The sequence below is a fragment of the Physella acuta genome, unplaced genomic scaffold, assembly GCF_028476545.2.
Source record: "Physella acuta isolate Inbredline_101_S28 unplaced genomic scaffold, ASM2847654v3 ptg000006l, whole genome shotgun sequence".
NCBI lineage: Eukaryota > Metazoa > Mollusca > Gastropoda > Physidae > Physella > Physella acuta.
In genome coordinates this window covers 627,386-644,186 of record NW_026731526.1, presented here as the reverse complement: position 1 = coordinate 644,186, position 16,801 = coordinate 627,386, and the positions used below count along the sequence as shown (strand labels likewise).

At 37.4% G+C, this 16,801-nt stretch overlaps 2 protein-coding genes across 4 annotated transcripts in view; both read right to left on the bottom strand.

Annotated features, from left to right (window-relative positions):
- Positions 1 to 2,467: 2,467 nt before the first annotated feature.
- Positions 2,468 to 6,147, bottom strand: LOC131941332 (uncharacterized). The gene is made up of 6 exons (XM_059300583.1): positions 6,105 to 6,147; positions 5,303 to 5,436; positions 4,392 to 4,479; positions 3,908 to 4,055; positions 3,229 to 3,354; positions 2,468 to 2,694 (listed from the first exon to the last, which is right to left on the bottom strand). Exons 1-6 carry the CDS (start codon positions 6,107 to 6,109, stop codon positions 2,584 to 2,586), a joined length of 612 nt encoding a protein of 203 aa, XP_059156566.1. The 5' UTR covers positions 6,110 to 6,147; the 3' UTR covers positions 2,468 to 2,583.
- A 2,367-nt stretch (positions 6,148 to 8,514) lies between these two features.
- LOC131941112 (uncharacterized) overlaps positions 8,515 to 16,801 on the bottom strand; it is a 42,249-nt gene continuing 33,962 nt past the window's right edge. For all 3 annotated transcript variants that reach the window (XM_059300152.1, XM_059300321.1, XM_059300228.1), the window contains exons 5-12: positions 16,655 to 16,708; positions 16,320 to 16,458; positions 15,878 to 15,993; positions 14,460 to 14,538; positions 11,948 to 12,089; positions 11,208 to 11,310; positions 10,545 to 10,694; positions 8,515 to 9,407 (exon numbers count right to left, since the gene is read on the bottom strand). In XM_059300152.1, the coding sequence (XP_059156135.1) occupies positions 9,387 to 9,407; positions 10,545 to 10,694; positions 11,208 to 11,310; positions 11,948 to 12,089; positions 14,460 to 14,538; positions 15,878 to 15,993; positions 16,320 to 16,458; positions 16,655 to 16,708 (804 nt within the window). In that variant the 3' untranslated portion in view covers positions 8,515 to 9,386. The remainder of the gene's footprint in view (positions 9,408 to 10,544; positions 10,695 to 11,207; positions 11,311 to 11,947; positions 12,090 to 14,459; positions 14,539 to 15,877; positions 15,994 to 16,319; positions 16,459 to 16,654; positions 16,709 to 16,801) is intronic.

Genomic DNA, 16,801 nt, shown 5'->3' with positions numbered 1-16,801 from the left:
TTTGATCAATTTTCAAACGTAGTACTTTAATAAGGGGAAAAAAATCAGCATAAATTGGGTATGCGTTATGTTTCAATTAAGTATATGAAATTGCATAAATAAGGTCTGATATGTAGAATTACATTACTGTAAATTTTCTGATATACGGAAATTATATTCTACTCTTATTTAATTTTTAAAAGGACCGATAACCTAAACACAATTTCAGCTAGTTGGACATATTTAAAAAAATAATAAATCCGAGCAGGTATAATATGCTTTCTTGGCATGATTTCTTTAGCACTCATTAAGTCCCTCGACAATTTAGGAAAACACAATTACTTCCCTTCATAAAAAAAAACGTACATCGGAGGAAAAGTTTACTTTTTATTATTTTGTTTTGATGTTGGAAAAAAATACTTACGTAACTAGCACGGATTGATCAAGTACAATGTGGTAGGTGTTTTAGGTACTGTCTGTTATTTTTTTTATGCACTGGACCTACTGTTTACTTATTATTTTTTAAAAATCAATAACATTTAAGAAGCCAACTGTTCTATCTTTACTTTTTCCGTTTTCGGATTAACTTGGAGAATTTTAATGTTTGTATAGTCTTAAAGTGAATCAAATCCGGGCGTCTTCCGCCACCCCGACAGGGTGCTATTGGGCGCCCCGGGCCTTCCCGTGTTCGCTATGGCGCCTACTTTAGTTTAATTGAGTGCAAACGACTATGCATAAGATGGGGTACTATAGTCGTTTACTAAGCTGAAACAGGCTATTCCGCCGGCGCCCCAGCATGGTGCGATTTGGCGCCCCAGCATGGTGCGATTTGGCGCCCCGTTTATGTTCGCGTTTGTTTTATTTGTGTTTAGATTGAGGTTGCGTTTGTGGTTGGGTTTATGTTTGGATTTGATTTGTTTTTGTTTGCTTTTTTGTTTTTTGTATTTGTGTTTTCTTTTTGTTTATGTTTGCGGTTGTTTGTTGGTTTTGTGTGTGTGTTTTGTTTTGGTTGGTTGTGGTTAGGGTGGGCAATGCCGGGTATATGCTGATTACTAAACACACATCTCATGGTCCTTTATATATAGGTTTTTCACAGGGGCCAATGCAAGGCTGGCCGAGACGGCTAGTTTATTTTTAATTTTCATTTTGTGTTTTTCTTAAAATACGCTGGGGGTTGAGTTATCTTTCTACTACAGTTATAAACCCACGTTAGTGGGCAAATTATTGAAAAAAAAATCAAGTCTAATTTCAGTCCTGTCTATAAACACCAGATATGATGATACAGTTCTATTCTGTTCACAGTCAACAACTGTGTCGCCTAGTCGATCTTGCATTCGTTTTCCATGTCAAGAAAAATATTTAAAAACAACCAAACAATTATTGCAATCCTCTCTTTGCAGCACTTTAAAATCTGCGTCGAACGATGGGTATACACGCTGTATTAACAATGGTAGACATTTCGTAAAGCAAGTGTAAAACGTGTATGCTTTAAAGTGTGTGCTATGAAGCGTAAATAACACAGTGTTCAACCCTTGTGTCTTTCCTTATGAAAATAAGTAATTTATAGTAAGATTTAAAGAAATGACTACTTAAATACCTATTAAGATTAAAAATAGATATCCACGGAATGGCAGCGTAAACGGATGTATCTGTAAATGTTTGTTTTACTTTTTATATACATTAAAATTTCTTTATAGTAATTTAAATAGTAGTGTATACTTTATTTTCTACTTTTTAGTGCATTAGTACATAAAAGCTTGTTATTAAAACGTTTTTTATGATTTTTTAATACATATTTTATTTAGAGTTTCATGACTAAAAACCATTGCGCGCCCATTGAAACGTGATAAGGCGCGACTGAACGTGATGACGCGTGTGGTGCGGTTCGATATAAATTACTAATTCGGTCCAAATTTTAATTAATTCATAAAAAAATTAATTAGGCATTCAATTAAGTCAAATTTAATGCCACTATGCATTGTCTTCATGTCTTGACCTACGTGCCAACTGTGAATGGTATCTGACAAGTAGAAGAGTCCGAATTTTTACTCCTGCGTTTCGATCTAGACAGACAGACTGACGACTGACGACTGACGAGGAAGTGAGTTAAATAAAAGCTTGTAAAAAGACAGGAGCCTAAGACACGTAATTAAGAAGGTGGAAGTAGCGTTTGGTGGGACACAAACTGCGAAAGGCTCACTCTTATGTGACACGCCAGGCGCTTGAGTGCAACCCCCAGGGAAAGCGGAAGAGAGGGCGCCCAAGGCAGACTTGGAGGGTATTCTTCTTGAAAAAAGTGAAGACAGCAGCGATGTATTAAGAAGCTGCAAAATGAAAAGCTGATGACCAGACAAAATGTAAGGGTATAATTGAGGCCCTAAGTTCCACAATGGACAAAGAGGTTTAAGTCAAGTCACAAACTAGCGAACTCACTTTTCAACATGAGCAAAACCAAATTAATAACAACCATCAGTTTGTTTAATTTAACGTTTTAATTGTTTTCAAATTCATGTAATCAAAAGCCATTGACCATTGTACGGTATCCACAGAGTTCAGATGTTCCGTGGCAGCGGTCATCGTGTGGTCATTCGAGTGCACTCAGAGTTAGCCGTTTGTGCATGAGTTGCAGGAGTTGCAGAAATCGCAGTAGCACTGGAAGCTCCAGGTGTAGTTGCCGTTGTCATCGACGAAATAGAAGCTGTCGTACCTCAAACCCTGGTGATGATAGAAATGTTAAGTTTGTTGGAATTGTGTTGTGCCGTAGCGTATTTGGGAGCGTGTTGATAAGGGTGGGATTCAAGTTCGTTTCCAATTAAGTAAAAGTCCTTTTATTACCTAGCGAACAATTTGGCAGATAAAGTAGAGTTTGTTTCTTAACCTCGGAATTTAAAAGGATGACGTGGTCATTATTGTGGCCAGCCGCCTTTACTTTTTAACAAATTTAAATGTCAACAGTCTCACGAGAAGTTCGAGCTAATGTCGCTGATTTCGATTTAAATTTGCTTAGTTTAAAAATGTATATTATAAATTTATAACCCCAATGTTACGATCTCATAGATGAAATCGAGTTTATCTGTTACATAGACCTCAGCATATGAAGGGATAGTGTGGTCAGCACTATGCCCATTATATTAATAACTTTAAATCTGGACCTTCATTCTTGATTCACTATTTTAAATATCTGCGTGTATTAAACATGTATGAAACAACCCAATGAATGAAACACAGGTGTGACGATCAAGGACTTACAGATTTTACGTTTCTTGGATCCCTGTAGTTCCAATAGCCGTTGGGGAATGGCGCATCGTTTGCCAAACAGTGAGTCAAGGGCTGGACTATGTTCAGGTAATTAACTAGGGCTGGGTTAAAGTATACCTGAGGGGAAATGCATTACTATATTTTAAAGATGATAAATTTATTGCTTGTATTCTGAGAATTTAAAACAAAATAAGATAGCAATAATAAACATGCGTTGTTGTTTAACAATTTCAAGATTAGTAAGTTGCCTATCAGTCAAGTCATATCTGCACATTTTTTTCCAACTACAACAAATTAGCTACTATTTATACATTGTTGTATGAAGTATGAGCTGAAATAGTTTTCAAACCAGTTTGAAATTATTGAGCGAATTATTTTTTAAATGGATAAGTCAAGTTCCCTTTTCGGACATGTCGATCTAAACGACAGATACAGTACAGATAATGCTTTATAGATAATGCTTGTTGATGTGAATGGATGGTGTGCTCAACATTATGCCGAGTCTCCATTACTGCTCTCTAATATGAGTCAGGTATTTTTTCTGCATGGGACGTCCTACATTTGTGAGTTCGAGTTTCAAGCTAGATACTTTGGAGTTAGTAGCCGAGCGCTCTACCTACAAACTCAAACATGCCATATTTTGGTGTGTGATAATTCAGGCTAGTTTTACCATTGGCAGACGCAAGTCCCAGAAGTTGGTCTGAAGATAGACTGGGGTGGTGCCTGTAAGTCCAGCACGGTTGGCTATCAGGTTGCTGACGGCTATTAGTTTGGTGCATGAGGCTGGTGGTGCTGTGGCAGATCCTGAATACAGGTATCTGTGGATGGGAGTGTATCTCGCTAACCATTAGTCTCATTTATAACGAATATTATCATAGTAAAACAGATAAAAGCACACATAGAAACATCGGTAACAACAACTGCATCTCACAGACAAAATATCTCAGGATACTTGCACTATAGACATCGTGGACCATATATCTCAGACAATAATATTTTCTCGTAATAAATTATGTCATGAGATCATTTGTCCATGAAATAATTTGTTCGTGATATCTTTTGTCCTGAGATATTTTGTCTGAGATATTTTGTCTAAGTTCATTAGGAATGTAATTTTTACAAGCAATCATCTGAAGAAAAAGCTGATGACTTACCCATGTGGTGGGGGGGAGTTGGGCACAGCGTTGTATCCCGTGTATGCCTGGGTCGGCACGCATTTGTTGTATCGCTTGATGCAGAAAGCTGTCAAAATACTTTTTGTTACATGGCCGCTTAGAAATATTGACGCAAATTTATTCAAAAGTTTTTTTTCCCAGACTTTATGTGTGCCTTAAATAAATTTTCTCGCGGTAGACCTTATTTGTCTCGAGAAATGTTTCTAGTCAACACACAGAGAGGGAAATAGCTTACAACACGTTTGAAAATATAGGGTGTATAGCACAAAGACATGGGAAACCACGGCATAAACCTAACAGAAAAAAAACACAAGACCCAGACTTTCCCAACTCCATTTCTAACGTGGAACTGTGTACAAACCAAAGAAATGTTGAAAATGAAATCTACAAAAAATAAAATAAACGATGTATCGGCCCTACTCTTAGAAGACGTTGACAAACATAGCTAGACATGATTTACAGATTAGTCTAGGGGAAGAAAAAGCGGTAGACCACTTTCAAACAACAGGTTAACTGACACAATAAAGATAGGTTACCAATAGGAACTTCCGGCCGAGTTGCCCGGTAGGCTCTTGCGACGTCCTAAATGGCCGACATGTTAGCAAATAACTAATTATGTTAAATTTCTTGGCGAATTTCGTTTTTGTGGAATGGCTTTTAGAAAAGGCATTGTTTACACAGACAGCATGTCAATACACAAATCTAGGGGGATTAGTAGACAGTGTTGTAACCTTTTGTTTCGTTACTAAATATTACTAACTTCTTTTTGTTTGTTTCTAAAAAAACTATATGCAATGTGTTCAGTACTCAAAAATGTGTAATATCTTACGAGTATCAAATATGAATCGATTTTTTCCATTTTATGAGCTGACAAAATATTTGATACTCACAGTCCAGGGCGCCGTAGCCGCAGTACTGACAGAAGCGTGAGGACAGACCCAGCTGAGCGTTGTAACACGGGTCCTGGCCATCTGTGTCCTTGACGAGCATGGCAGTCAGGGTCAGGGTGAGCAACACTAACGGCCTAGAGACAAAAACGTATTGGATTATATAGAATGTTGGCAATTATTTTTTAAAGACAAAAGATATGTAGGCAATCATTTTATATAAGCAATAATATGTAGGTATTATATTTACAGTATTTTTTTTTATCTCAGCTATTTTCTAAGTGGTCGCAAAACATGTTTTTATAACAGATGTTTTAAAAAGGAAAGCAAAGTCATTACCAGTTTCCTTTTTACTTTACTATACAAGTTGTTCAAGTACTTTTGAGTTTAAAGTAAATAATGTACCATGTATTGACTTTTGAATATCAAACTTTCCAGAGCGTGTTCGAGTAGTAAAGCTGTCGACATGCTATCGCGAAAGTCTCGAGTTCGGATGAGGTCTCGAGTCTGTAGAACGTGCCAGAGTCAATCCAGCTCTGCTGGGTACCTGACTTAAGTTGGGGTAATAAATTCGGCTGGGCATAGCACTGACCAGACTTTTCCCCAGTATGCAGAGGTCCTTGAAATAAAAACACTCTACTTCATCTCGCCTCAATGTGTGTTGGGCATGAACGGTAAAAAAAAGTTTATGATAGTGTGTTATGTCTATAGTGAATAAATTAGTAATAGACCAAAAGACAAAATCACTTAAAGATTCATAAACCAATTTTATTATGACTAGGACTCGCTAAAGACTTATACTCACGTCATGGTTGAGCAGGGTTTGCATCTTCCTCACGAGATCCGTATCGCCTTATATAGGAAGTGCTCACCTTTGTTTAACGACAACATCTGTCGGGACGTGACGGATAAAAAACACTGGAAAACTCGTCTTTTGTGTTCAGGTAACGCTGATATTTTTCTCGATTAACGGAAAACATTTTTTGTTTAACATCTGTTTGTTATAATAACATGAATTTTACAACGTAAGCTAAATACAATAAAAATCTGGGGATAGATCCAAGGCTAAACAAATTTTTATTCATAGCAAAAGCTAACCCATATCACTATTAGTAGATTACATCACCACCACACCATATTCCTAACACACCGCACCACTTTAATATCACAACACTACCACACTAAAACACTACCACAATGTCATACCACAATACCCCACACTACCACATCACTACCTTATCACACTACGCCACCAAATTAGTAAACTACTAAAAGTCGTAACCACAGTCCACTACAGTACTAAATCACCTCAGTTTCTCTCAGTGTTTCTTTCAGACTTTTTTATCCGGAGCTGGCACTTGAAACTTTCTGGAGAAGGGGGGAGGGGGCGGAGGAATATATTTTCTGGAGTGGTGGTGGGATAACGAGGAGATGCCTTAACGAAACACTGGATTCTTAATAAAAGATCAAACGCAAACACATAGATTTACAATGACACCTTTAATGTCTTCATACCACACCACCAGCACCAGACCACACCATCATACCGCTTTAAAGCTGCATCAACACACCTCCACCATATCATAATCACTAAACCACACCACTTCCCCACCACACAACCACACAAAATCACACGTTTTATGATCAGCCACACAAACCATATTGTAGTTTTCAAAACGCTTAACAAAGACACGACTTTAATGAACTACATACTTTCAAGGTTGCCCTAAATAAATTTTCCTTCAATATTTCTTTTCATCCGTCCATCACAAAAAAGCGGTGAAATGTTTTATCAAGAGAGTTGCTGATATTTACATTCATCAGAACATGTTTGCACAACGTGGTAAAGTCCCTTTTAGTCCTCGAAGGCTTTTGTTATGTAACCCATTGTTGTGGGTGTGATACACGTTTTAGTGACAGGGTAAGTTTTATCCTAGTGGTTGGTAGCGTAAGTTGTAGATCTACAAATTCGATAAGTTTAGCTGGGTAAGTTTATCCTTGTATTTGGTAGCGATTGTTGTAGATGTCTACACGTTTGATACATTTTATTGACGGGGTAAGTTTTATCCTAGTGGTTGGTGGCTATTGTAAATATCTTCAATTTGATAGAAGTATTGATGACAGGGTAAGTTTCCATCCCAACGACATGTAGATTAAGCTAAAGATATTTACTCTTTAAAAAAAAACACGTTAAAGTCAGGTAATCTAACGCTTAATAACACTGTATTAAATTTGGTTTTAAAAAATTATATTTCGTGACAAAATCAATAACATCTACGATATCCATTTAGTGAAGTAGATGTCTATCGGTCAATGTGTATATTAAGAGTTCAATTAAAATCTATTAAATCAAATGTGCTTTTCTGGTGACTGTTATCTAGATATTTGAAGATGGCTTGTATAAGTTTAAAATATCTGTTTACAAAATACACACTATTGGTAATGATGCGTGCGCAGACCCGTTCACCTTCAAGAAAGGCTACCATGCTTAGAATATACATTTTCGGCACCAACCGCCATTTTGAAAACTCGTGTATATTCTATGTTTTTTAACTTAACAGTAACAGCAATTTAAAACAAAAAAGATTAACTTTTGATCGTTAAATATATACCTTTATCTGAGTGATCATAGTGGAATCTAGTGTTAATCACACAAAATTTTTGAAAAGGGCATATATTTATTTTTACTTTTATTTTTTCTTTGCAAAATAGAATGTCTTCAACAATCATATAAAAAATACATCATTGGTAAACAATGGCATACATGTACACATTTCGGCGCTATAATACATAATTCACAATATATTTACAATACAATTCAATATTTAACAATAAATACATATACAGGTAATCTTGTTTCATAAAGAAACAAATAAGAATGTTAATTAGTCTACTGAGTGTGGATACATCAAGGGCTGTGCGAGGGATGACGATTTTACCCTCATATTTATTATGTCTAAAGAAGCGACTTCAGTTCCCTTAAATAAAAACATGCCTTTCTAGACACACCCAATAACTCTAAAGAGTTAAGTCAGTTTTTCGTTCACTGACACCGCACAATCCAGACTCTATTTAATCTGTCTTATCACCCAACAAATGACAATATTTACACTCATTAAAAAAATACAACTTTTTATACCTATAAAATGGTTATATACATAAAACATTTTAAAAAATTAATTAATATTTAGCATATACAAAAACGTTTTCTTTAAAAAAAAAATAATCGATAAAATAATTATACAACTTATATTTATAAGATTCATCCTCTTTACACACTACATTTCTCCCACACAATAATCAGTAAAGTTATATTCGCGATGAAAACACCCGTTTAAATTGTATATTGTATTACTTTAAGCAGGGATTTAATGCCACCATTACATGTTTTAAATAGAGTACAGGTCTCCGGTAAACTGATCTATTCATCTTTTTACAAAGCACAATGTTTATTTATTTAACATATAAACTGGCTTTGACATGGTATTTTTTTAGTTAGGTCCATACGGGGAATATACAGAATACCGCAACATTATAACAATACATGGTACATCATACGTGGGTAATAATTCCGTTACAATTCGGATTAAAAATGTGATTCTTCAATGTAAATTGTAACGTCTAAAATATTATTGAGCATTCAAAAAAATATTTTCAAAAGTATTGTAAAACACTTTGTATTTGATGAACCGTTGCTAGAGTTAAATTTTAAAAAAATGTAGAATTTACTTTTACTAGTTTAAAACGAAAATCGTTGTGTACTTTTAACTAATGTTTATCTTTTTTTTTCATATTTGAAATTTCCAAAGTTAAATTAGAAACATCATTTTAAAGAGTTATTTGAGTTAGTTGCCAGGGAATGTTACAGTCAAATCGAAATATTATGTGAAAGACATTATGTAAAGGCTTAATATTCACTCGTTGATGTTCATTCGATCCAACTTTCTTCGTTTATAGTGGCTTTCAATGTTTGCTTTGTAGTAGACTTTGTCTTCATTTTATAGAGCTTCGTTGTTTCATTGAGGTTTTACGTGTTTACATCAGTTTAATTCTTCCGTCAGAGCGTCATTCACTAGAGGACTGGTCTCTAGAGACGAGTGATACTGCCCTATTGAAACAAACAAGAACACCATTAATGTTAAAGGATAACATAATTCGTGGTTCACATGATACAATATGTTCAGTCTTTTGCTTTGTAGATATATTGGATGTGTCAGTTGTGTGTGTATGTGTGTGTGTAAGTGTGTGTGGTAGGTGGGTTGGGGTAGTTAAGATGGGATGGATTCTAGAGGTATTTCCAAATATGTTATATAACATAGGGTCTACTGTCTGAAGATACGTTGTATAGAATATATGATGTATTTTACGTGTGGCTCAGGTTCTACTTTATGTGTAGCTCCAAGACGTAGGTATGGCACTAAGATTCAGGTGTGGCTCTATGACTCAAGTTGGGCACTAAGATTCAGGTGTGGCACTATGGCTCAGGTATGGCACTAAGATTGAGGTGTGGCACTAAGATTCAGGTGTGGCACTAAGATTCAGGTGTGGCACTAACATTCAGGTGTGTCACTAAGATTCAGGTGTGGCACTATGATTCAGGTGTGGCACTAACATTCAGGTGTGGCACTAACATTCAGGTGTGGCACTAACATTCAGGTGTGGCACTATGGCTCAGGTATGGCACTAAGATTCAGGTGTGGCACTAACATTCAGGTGTGGCACTAAGATTCAGGTGTGGCACTAACATTCAGGTGTATCACTAAGATTCAAGTGTGGCACTAAGATTCAAGTGTGGCACTAAGATTCAAGTGTGGCACTAAGATTCAGGTGTGGCACTAAGATTCAAGTGTGGCACTAAGATTCAGGTGTGGCATTATGACTCAAGTGTGGCTCTAAGACTCAGGTGTGGCATTATGACTCAAGTGTGGCACTAAGACTCAGGTGTGGCACTAACATTCAGGTGTGGCACTAACATTCAAGTGTGGCACTATGACTCAAGTGTGGCACTAAGATTCAGGTGTGGCACTAAGATTCAGGTGTGGCACTAAGATTCAAGTGTGGCACTAAGATTCAGGTGTGGCACTAAGATTCAGGTGTGGCACTAAGATTCAAGTGTGGCACTAAGATTCAGGTGTGGCACTATGACTCAAGTGTGGCTCTAAGACTCAGGTGTGGCACTATGACTCAAGTGTGGAACTAAGACTCAGGTGTGGCACTATGACTCAAGTGTGGCACTATGACTTACTTTACGTGTGGCCGCGGCCAGGAAACTGGGCGGGAGACTGTCACTGCTGTCCTTACGAACGGCGTCTGTCCTCATGTGTGGCTGGACGCCCAGAATGACCTCAGATTCCTTGCTGGACACTGAGCTGCTCCTCCTGTCAAAGCCACGGTTCTGATGGTGAAAAAAACAACACAATACATTGAAATGTTTTATAATAAAGTATAACTAGTTGTTACTTTTCCATATCTAGCTAATAGTGAATTAAAAAAGCTCATTTTAGCTGCAGTTTTGAGGGGGTGGGGGGGGGGGGGGTGGAGCCAAATTGAAAGTTTGTCCCCGGGCGCCGGGAGGGGTCGTTACGCCTCTGATCCCTAGCCTAGCTTCAGCCATTTAATATTGTGTTAAATAAACCCATACGTCTGGAGACATCAACAGTTGCCTTGTATTTTTGCCTAGAACTTTATAACAGTTAACTATAAAACCTGTCTGTTCATCGGAATCTTGACATAGGCATTTAAAAAAACAACTATTTACACTGTGTATTGTTTAATCTATTCTTTAGGTTTTAATATGGAAATGGAATGAGAAAACCCATTTCATGTGAATTCAGCTAAAATTATTATTTGTTACAGGCGAAAGTTATTTTTTAAATCTAATGATGTGATACACTTAGCAAAGCCTTACATCGATGCCGTTACCGTCTTCGTTCTCCAGCGAGAAGACATCGCTAGTGGAGTCTAGCGTCGTGTTGTGACTCGCCTTCCTACCCAGGTTCTCGTGGCCACTACTAGATAGACGAAATACAAATGTTATAGTTTCGTACTCTGGTCAACTCATTTCATGTTTTTTATAGGCATCATCAGGACATGTAGGTGCATGCATATATTGATTGTTTTTTTTACACGTTCAGGAGTATGGTTAGCTTAGTGTCAAGGTTAGATTCAAATATAGGGTGATAATTAGGGTAAGAGCTAAGAGAAAGTTATAACTAGAAACATGGTTAAGCTAGCGATTTTGTCAAAATAATAGTCTCGAATTCGTCAGAAAAACGTTTTAAAAAGTACCGTATGCCACAATATCAAATAATCATGTACTCGTGTGTACGTTTACACTCTTGTGTAAAGGTATTGAGTACGCCACAGACATGATATTTTAATATTTGTGTTGATGTGTAGAAGGACATTTTAACAAATAGCTTACTTTAAGTAACTTTTTTTTTTAAATTAAAATATTTAAAACACGGCGAGACCACTTCAGACTGGATGAAATCTTTAATTTTTTTATTTGTAAGTCCTTGTTGGGTAGGAGTTAATCCGAGTTAATCTTACCCTGACCTGTGTGGGTACACGATAGCTTTACAGATGTGCTCCACACATTCTACCATGCCTATCAAGCTTGTGTGTGAAATAAAAAAAAAAAATTACTTGTCGTTTTCCTCGTCTGAGTCAATGTCCCCCATGTCGAATAGGCTGGGCACACTGCCCATGCTGGACATGGTGGAGATCAGGGTCAGGGACGCGGCCCGTTCCAGAACGGAGTGAAGGCTGCCACGGCGTGCTGCTTTACCTGGAGGAATCAGGGAGAGAACAAAAAGGTGTGTGAGTCACCTTACAGGTGAGTTCATGTTGTGAAATAATTTAAAGAGGAATGCAGAATTTTTGTTTGAAAATTTTATGGCACAGTGTTAAGTGACATTAGGGCAGAGCGGTGGATTGGTACAAAGGGCAGAATATTTAAATGGTATACTGACATTATGTTTAAATAATATTTTGTAAGAATGAAGAAAAGGTATAGGGGCAGACTAGTGGAATGGTGTACTAGAAGAGTGGTTAACTTTTTATAGACATGTATCGCCGCGCCCGAACGTTATCCCCACCCCCCCTCCCCCCATTTTATACTTCCTTACTATACACTAGTTTAAAAGCATTGACAAAATATCCACGAGAAATTGGGCTGTTTTGATTAATGGTCACCTGACAAAATGTCACTCAGTACCTGAGCGGCGTCCGACCGAATTTATTTTTACGATAACCGGAAATCGTCCAATCGTCTGCTGCAATATAACTCTATTCGACGTCAGCGTTTAGAGGGTTAAGGAGGCTACTGTATAGACAGTAACGCATTAATCAAGCTATAGACTCAGGGTCCTAGCACTATACTTAGGCACATGGAACAGATATTTGGCGCTCATAGAGTCGGAATTTTGATTTTTAAGAAATAATTTTTGAAATGTCGATATGCAAGCATTTTTCCTCTTTTGTTTTAAAATCAGAGCGTATGTTAAAATCGTATGGCTTGTGCAATTTGTTAAATATTTATCTGGGCGTAAAACAAAAATATCACTTGTTGTTAATATCGTTGATTAGTAATGTATTATGGGTTTTTTTTTTTTTAATTTCAATTTTTACCTATGGTGAATCCTTGCCTCTATGTATATTTGTATATATTAATTTATGTATAGTATTTATCTTTTATATATATAGGGGTCATCCATTTATGACGTCCACACGCGGGGGTAGGGGGTCCGAAAAAAATTGACTTTTGCGGACGCGTATGGACTTATATAAGGTAAATAAGTTGATTTTTGAGGACGGGGGGGGGGGGTGTCCAAAATCCAAAAAATTAAATTTGTGGAAGTCATAAATGGATGACCCCATATACACGTGTGTATGTAAATGTATGTGTATTTAGCCCATGTAAAACTATTATATTTTTAAAAAAGCTTTAACACGGATGAACTACTCTGCCAAAGCCAGCATTCTTTTATTTTATTTAGTAGTGTCCCTTTAGATAAATGACCTGTTTTTCAGTCTTTTATTTTTTTCATTTTATTTTTAAAGAAAAGACGTTTTTTTTAAAATATTTTTTAACATCAACTGTATGTTTTCATTTATAAAATATTCATGCACAAATCATCGATAGCGTAGAGTATTCTTGGGCAGCCATAGACAATTTTGTAATGTTGAAAAAACATGTAATTTAGGAGACCTTCCCACATTATGCACTATGTACAGTTCACGTTTGAATTTTTTCTATAGACCTGTTCAACTTATATATGCTAATTTATGCATACAACTGCGCAGCTCATTAATTTATAGCCCCTCACGACCAGGAAAAGAGAGAACATTGATAAGGTAACTGCGTAGTAGTAATATTGCCGAGACGTGGTTACGTCCCATGTTTCATAGTTATTGAAATTTTCTCTCTAGCCCCATCCATCGAATATAATAGATTACTTCCCCTGTGTACCGGCTTAGTTAAAAAAGGGACGTTTAAAAATCCAGAGTAAAAATTAGCATTAAAAGCATAGCGTGACGAAACTTGATACAGCCGCGCTATACATTTACATAATGTTTTAGTTATTATATGTATAACCTATCGGTAAAAATGGTTTCAAATTGGAATGGTGTGGTTTATATTTAATGTTAAATGTACACCTTGTGGAATGACTAATTTCTTTGCATTCAATGACGCTATTAAGAGAAACTTGCTTAATCAGTGCTTTATCTGAGATTGATTTAACCTTGTATTAAGCACATTTATACACAGAGATACTTAAATTTCTGAGTGAACTATGGAATTATTTTATTTACAGAATAGCTGCCTGTCTAATTTTAGTTATACACATTGAATTGCTAACATTAGATATATTCAATTTAAGGAATGTATTTTCAAGATGAATTAAAATGAGCAAACTAACCCAAGGGACCTAATCCCACCCCCCCCCCCGCCAAACTTACATATATAAGGCTATATATAAGTGACCTAGAGATATCATTTTCAAAGGGAATTGTTTTCTTGTGAACTAGAATTATCCAAATAAAGGGAAGTAATTTTCTTGTGAACTAGAATTATGAAAATAAAGGGAAGTAATTTTCTTGTGAACTAGAATTATCCAAATAAAGGGAAATAATTTTCCTAAGGAGTTAGCCTCACCTGTTGGTGAACAAGCCGCAATGTCCGACTCTGATGCGCCCATCTTTCTACACAGCCCAGCCAGAGCCTTCACCTCGTGCTGAAAGTAACACGAGTTTGTTAGTAATAATGTTACTGTAAATATCTTTTGTTAGTAACAATTTTACTGCAAGCATCTTTTGTTTGTAGCAATATGCATAGTTTTGTCTTCGAATTTTAAATAATATTTTTAAAAATAATATTTCAAAATAAAACTTATTTGGTGTCTTTTTATTAGACATTCTTATTTAAAAACTGGTGAGATGCTCCAACCATCACATTTTTTAATTGTTTTCTATTTTTACAAAGTCATTCACTTTCTCTCTCTCTCTCTCTCTCTCTCTCTCTCATTACATAATATAGAGGGTTAAATAAAATATGCTACAATGAGCTAGGTAGGGTTTAGAGCTGTTAATCTACGTCAACACATCATTGCATTGCGTGTAGCGGTTTTGTTTTTGACTAGCTGTCAGAACCCTAATCCATCAAAACGGACAACAATACTCCACTCTGTGGCCTTGTCTCCACTCTGTGGCCTTGTCTGAAAACTATTTTTGTAACTTGCCGGCCAGAGACTTTACAGCGGCAATGATCGGGGACAACCCCCCCCCCCCCCCCCCACACACACACACACTTTTAATTGTCGGTGAAGGTTTTTTTTTTTTTTACCGTGCCCTTGACCATCGGCAACTCTGGAATCTCAAAAAACCGGCACTGAGTACCTTCCAGTTCACGTAATGCCGGCACTTGGTATCTAAAGACTACCCCTCCAGTTGATGTCAAGCCGGCACTAAATACATCCCAACTCAACTCAAGCCGGCACTGAATAGCTCCAAGCTTACTTAAAGCCGGCACTGAAGATTCCTCAGGTGACCTAAGGTGGGCACTGAGCAGTCACAGCTCACTAAAAGCCGGTCTACCTCCCCCTCCAAGCTGACGTACCTTACACGACAGGGTTTTCTGGAGTGACTCCTTGTTTTCCACCCGCCTCCCCCCAACCTCCACCCAGCTGACGTACCTTACACGACACGGTTTTCTCGAGTGACTCCTTGTTTTCCACCCGCCTCCCCCCAACCCCCACCCAGCTGACGTACCTTACACGACACGGTTTTCTCGAGTGACTCCTTGTTCCCCCCCCCCCCTCCCTCACCACACCCCACCCAGTTTGCTTACCTTATAGGACACCGTTTTCTCGAGTGACTCCTTGTTTCTTTCCCCCCCCCCCCAACCCCCACCCAGTTTGCTTACCTTACAGGACACCGTTTTCTCGAGTAAAACCCTTGCTTCCCCCCCCCCACCCAAATCCCCTCCCAGCTTGCTTACCTTATAGGACACGGTTTTCTCGAGTGACTCCTTGTTTCTTCCCCCCTCCCTCACCACACCCCACCCAGCTTGCTTACCTTATAGGACACCGTTTTCTCGAGGGACTCCTTGTTTTTCTTGATGGACTGACGCAGCCTTTGTTTGACGATCTTCAGCTCCACGTGGTCCTTCTCCTGGATGACCAACACAAAACCTGGACAACAGAATTATAATGAAATAATTAGTCTAATTTTAGATTACGCATTGAAGGTGACGTACTACAGCATTTAGGAATGACTGAAACAATTTCTACATCTAATAGCTCATTTTTAAAAATAATTTTCATTAAAATTAAAATCATGAGAAATCGAAAAATGTTGTAATTAAATGACACTATAATTTGGCTTGGCATTAATTTCCCCTACTATTTGACCATGGTATCCCACATATACTTTGTTTGCTACTATAGAAAACAGACCTATTTTGCCTACCCAGTTATGTGAATTTAATAACCCAAAAAGTTTATGTGTTGTCACTTACTGTTGACTATCCTGACAACTCTCCATGGCAACAGAATAATCAAGATGGTCGCTGCTTCAGTACCCGGATGTGCCCAAATACCTTCCCAGAAACCAACATCCAGACACCAGGAAACGGTGACAACAATGGCGTCGAATACCTGCAGGGATAGAGTGAGGTGTGGGTGGAATTAGTGACGTGGGCGGAAGTTTAATTAAAAAGTGGTTACATTACGTGATCAATTAGGGGTAAACTGCAGAACATTTTCTAACTTGTGGGCACAGGTAGGAATAATTATAATTAAGATGTATCAGGTAAATTTCGAAATCTTGAAGAAATATTTTATCTGACCGTACCTCAAGTTTGTGGTGCTTCAGCTTCTTGCCCATAGCGAAAACTTTGAGGAAAGTCTGAAATAGGAAAATACGTTGTACAAACAACTCTTATTAGAATCATGCAACATGACGTTTGATTTAAAATGTACTTATGAGCAATCAGAATGC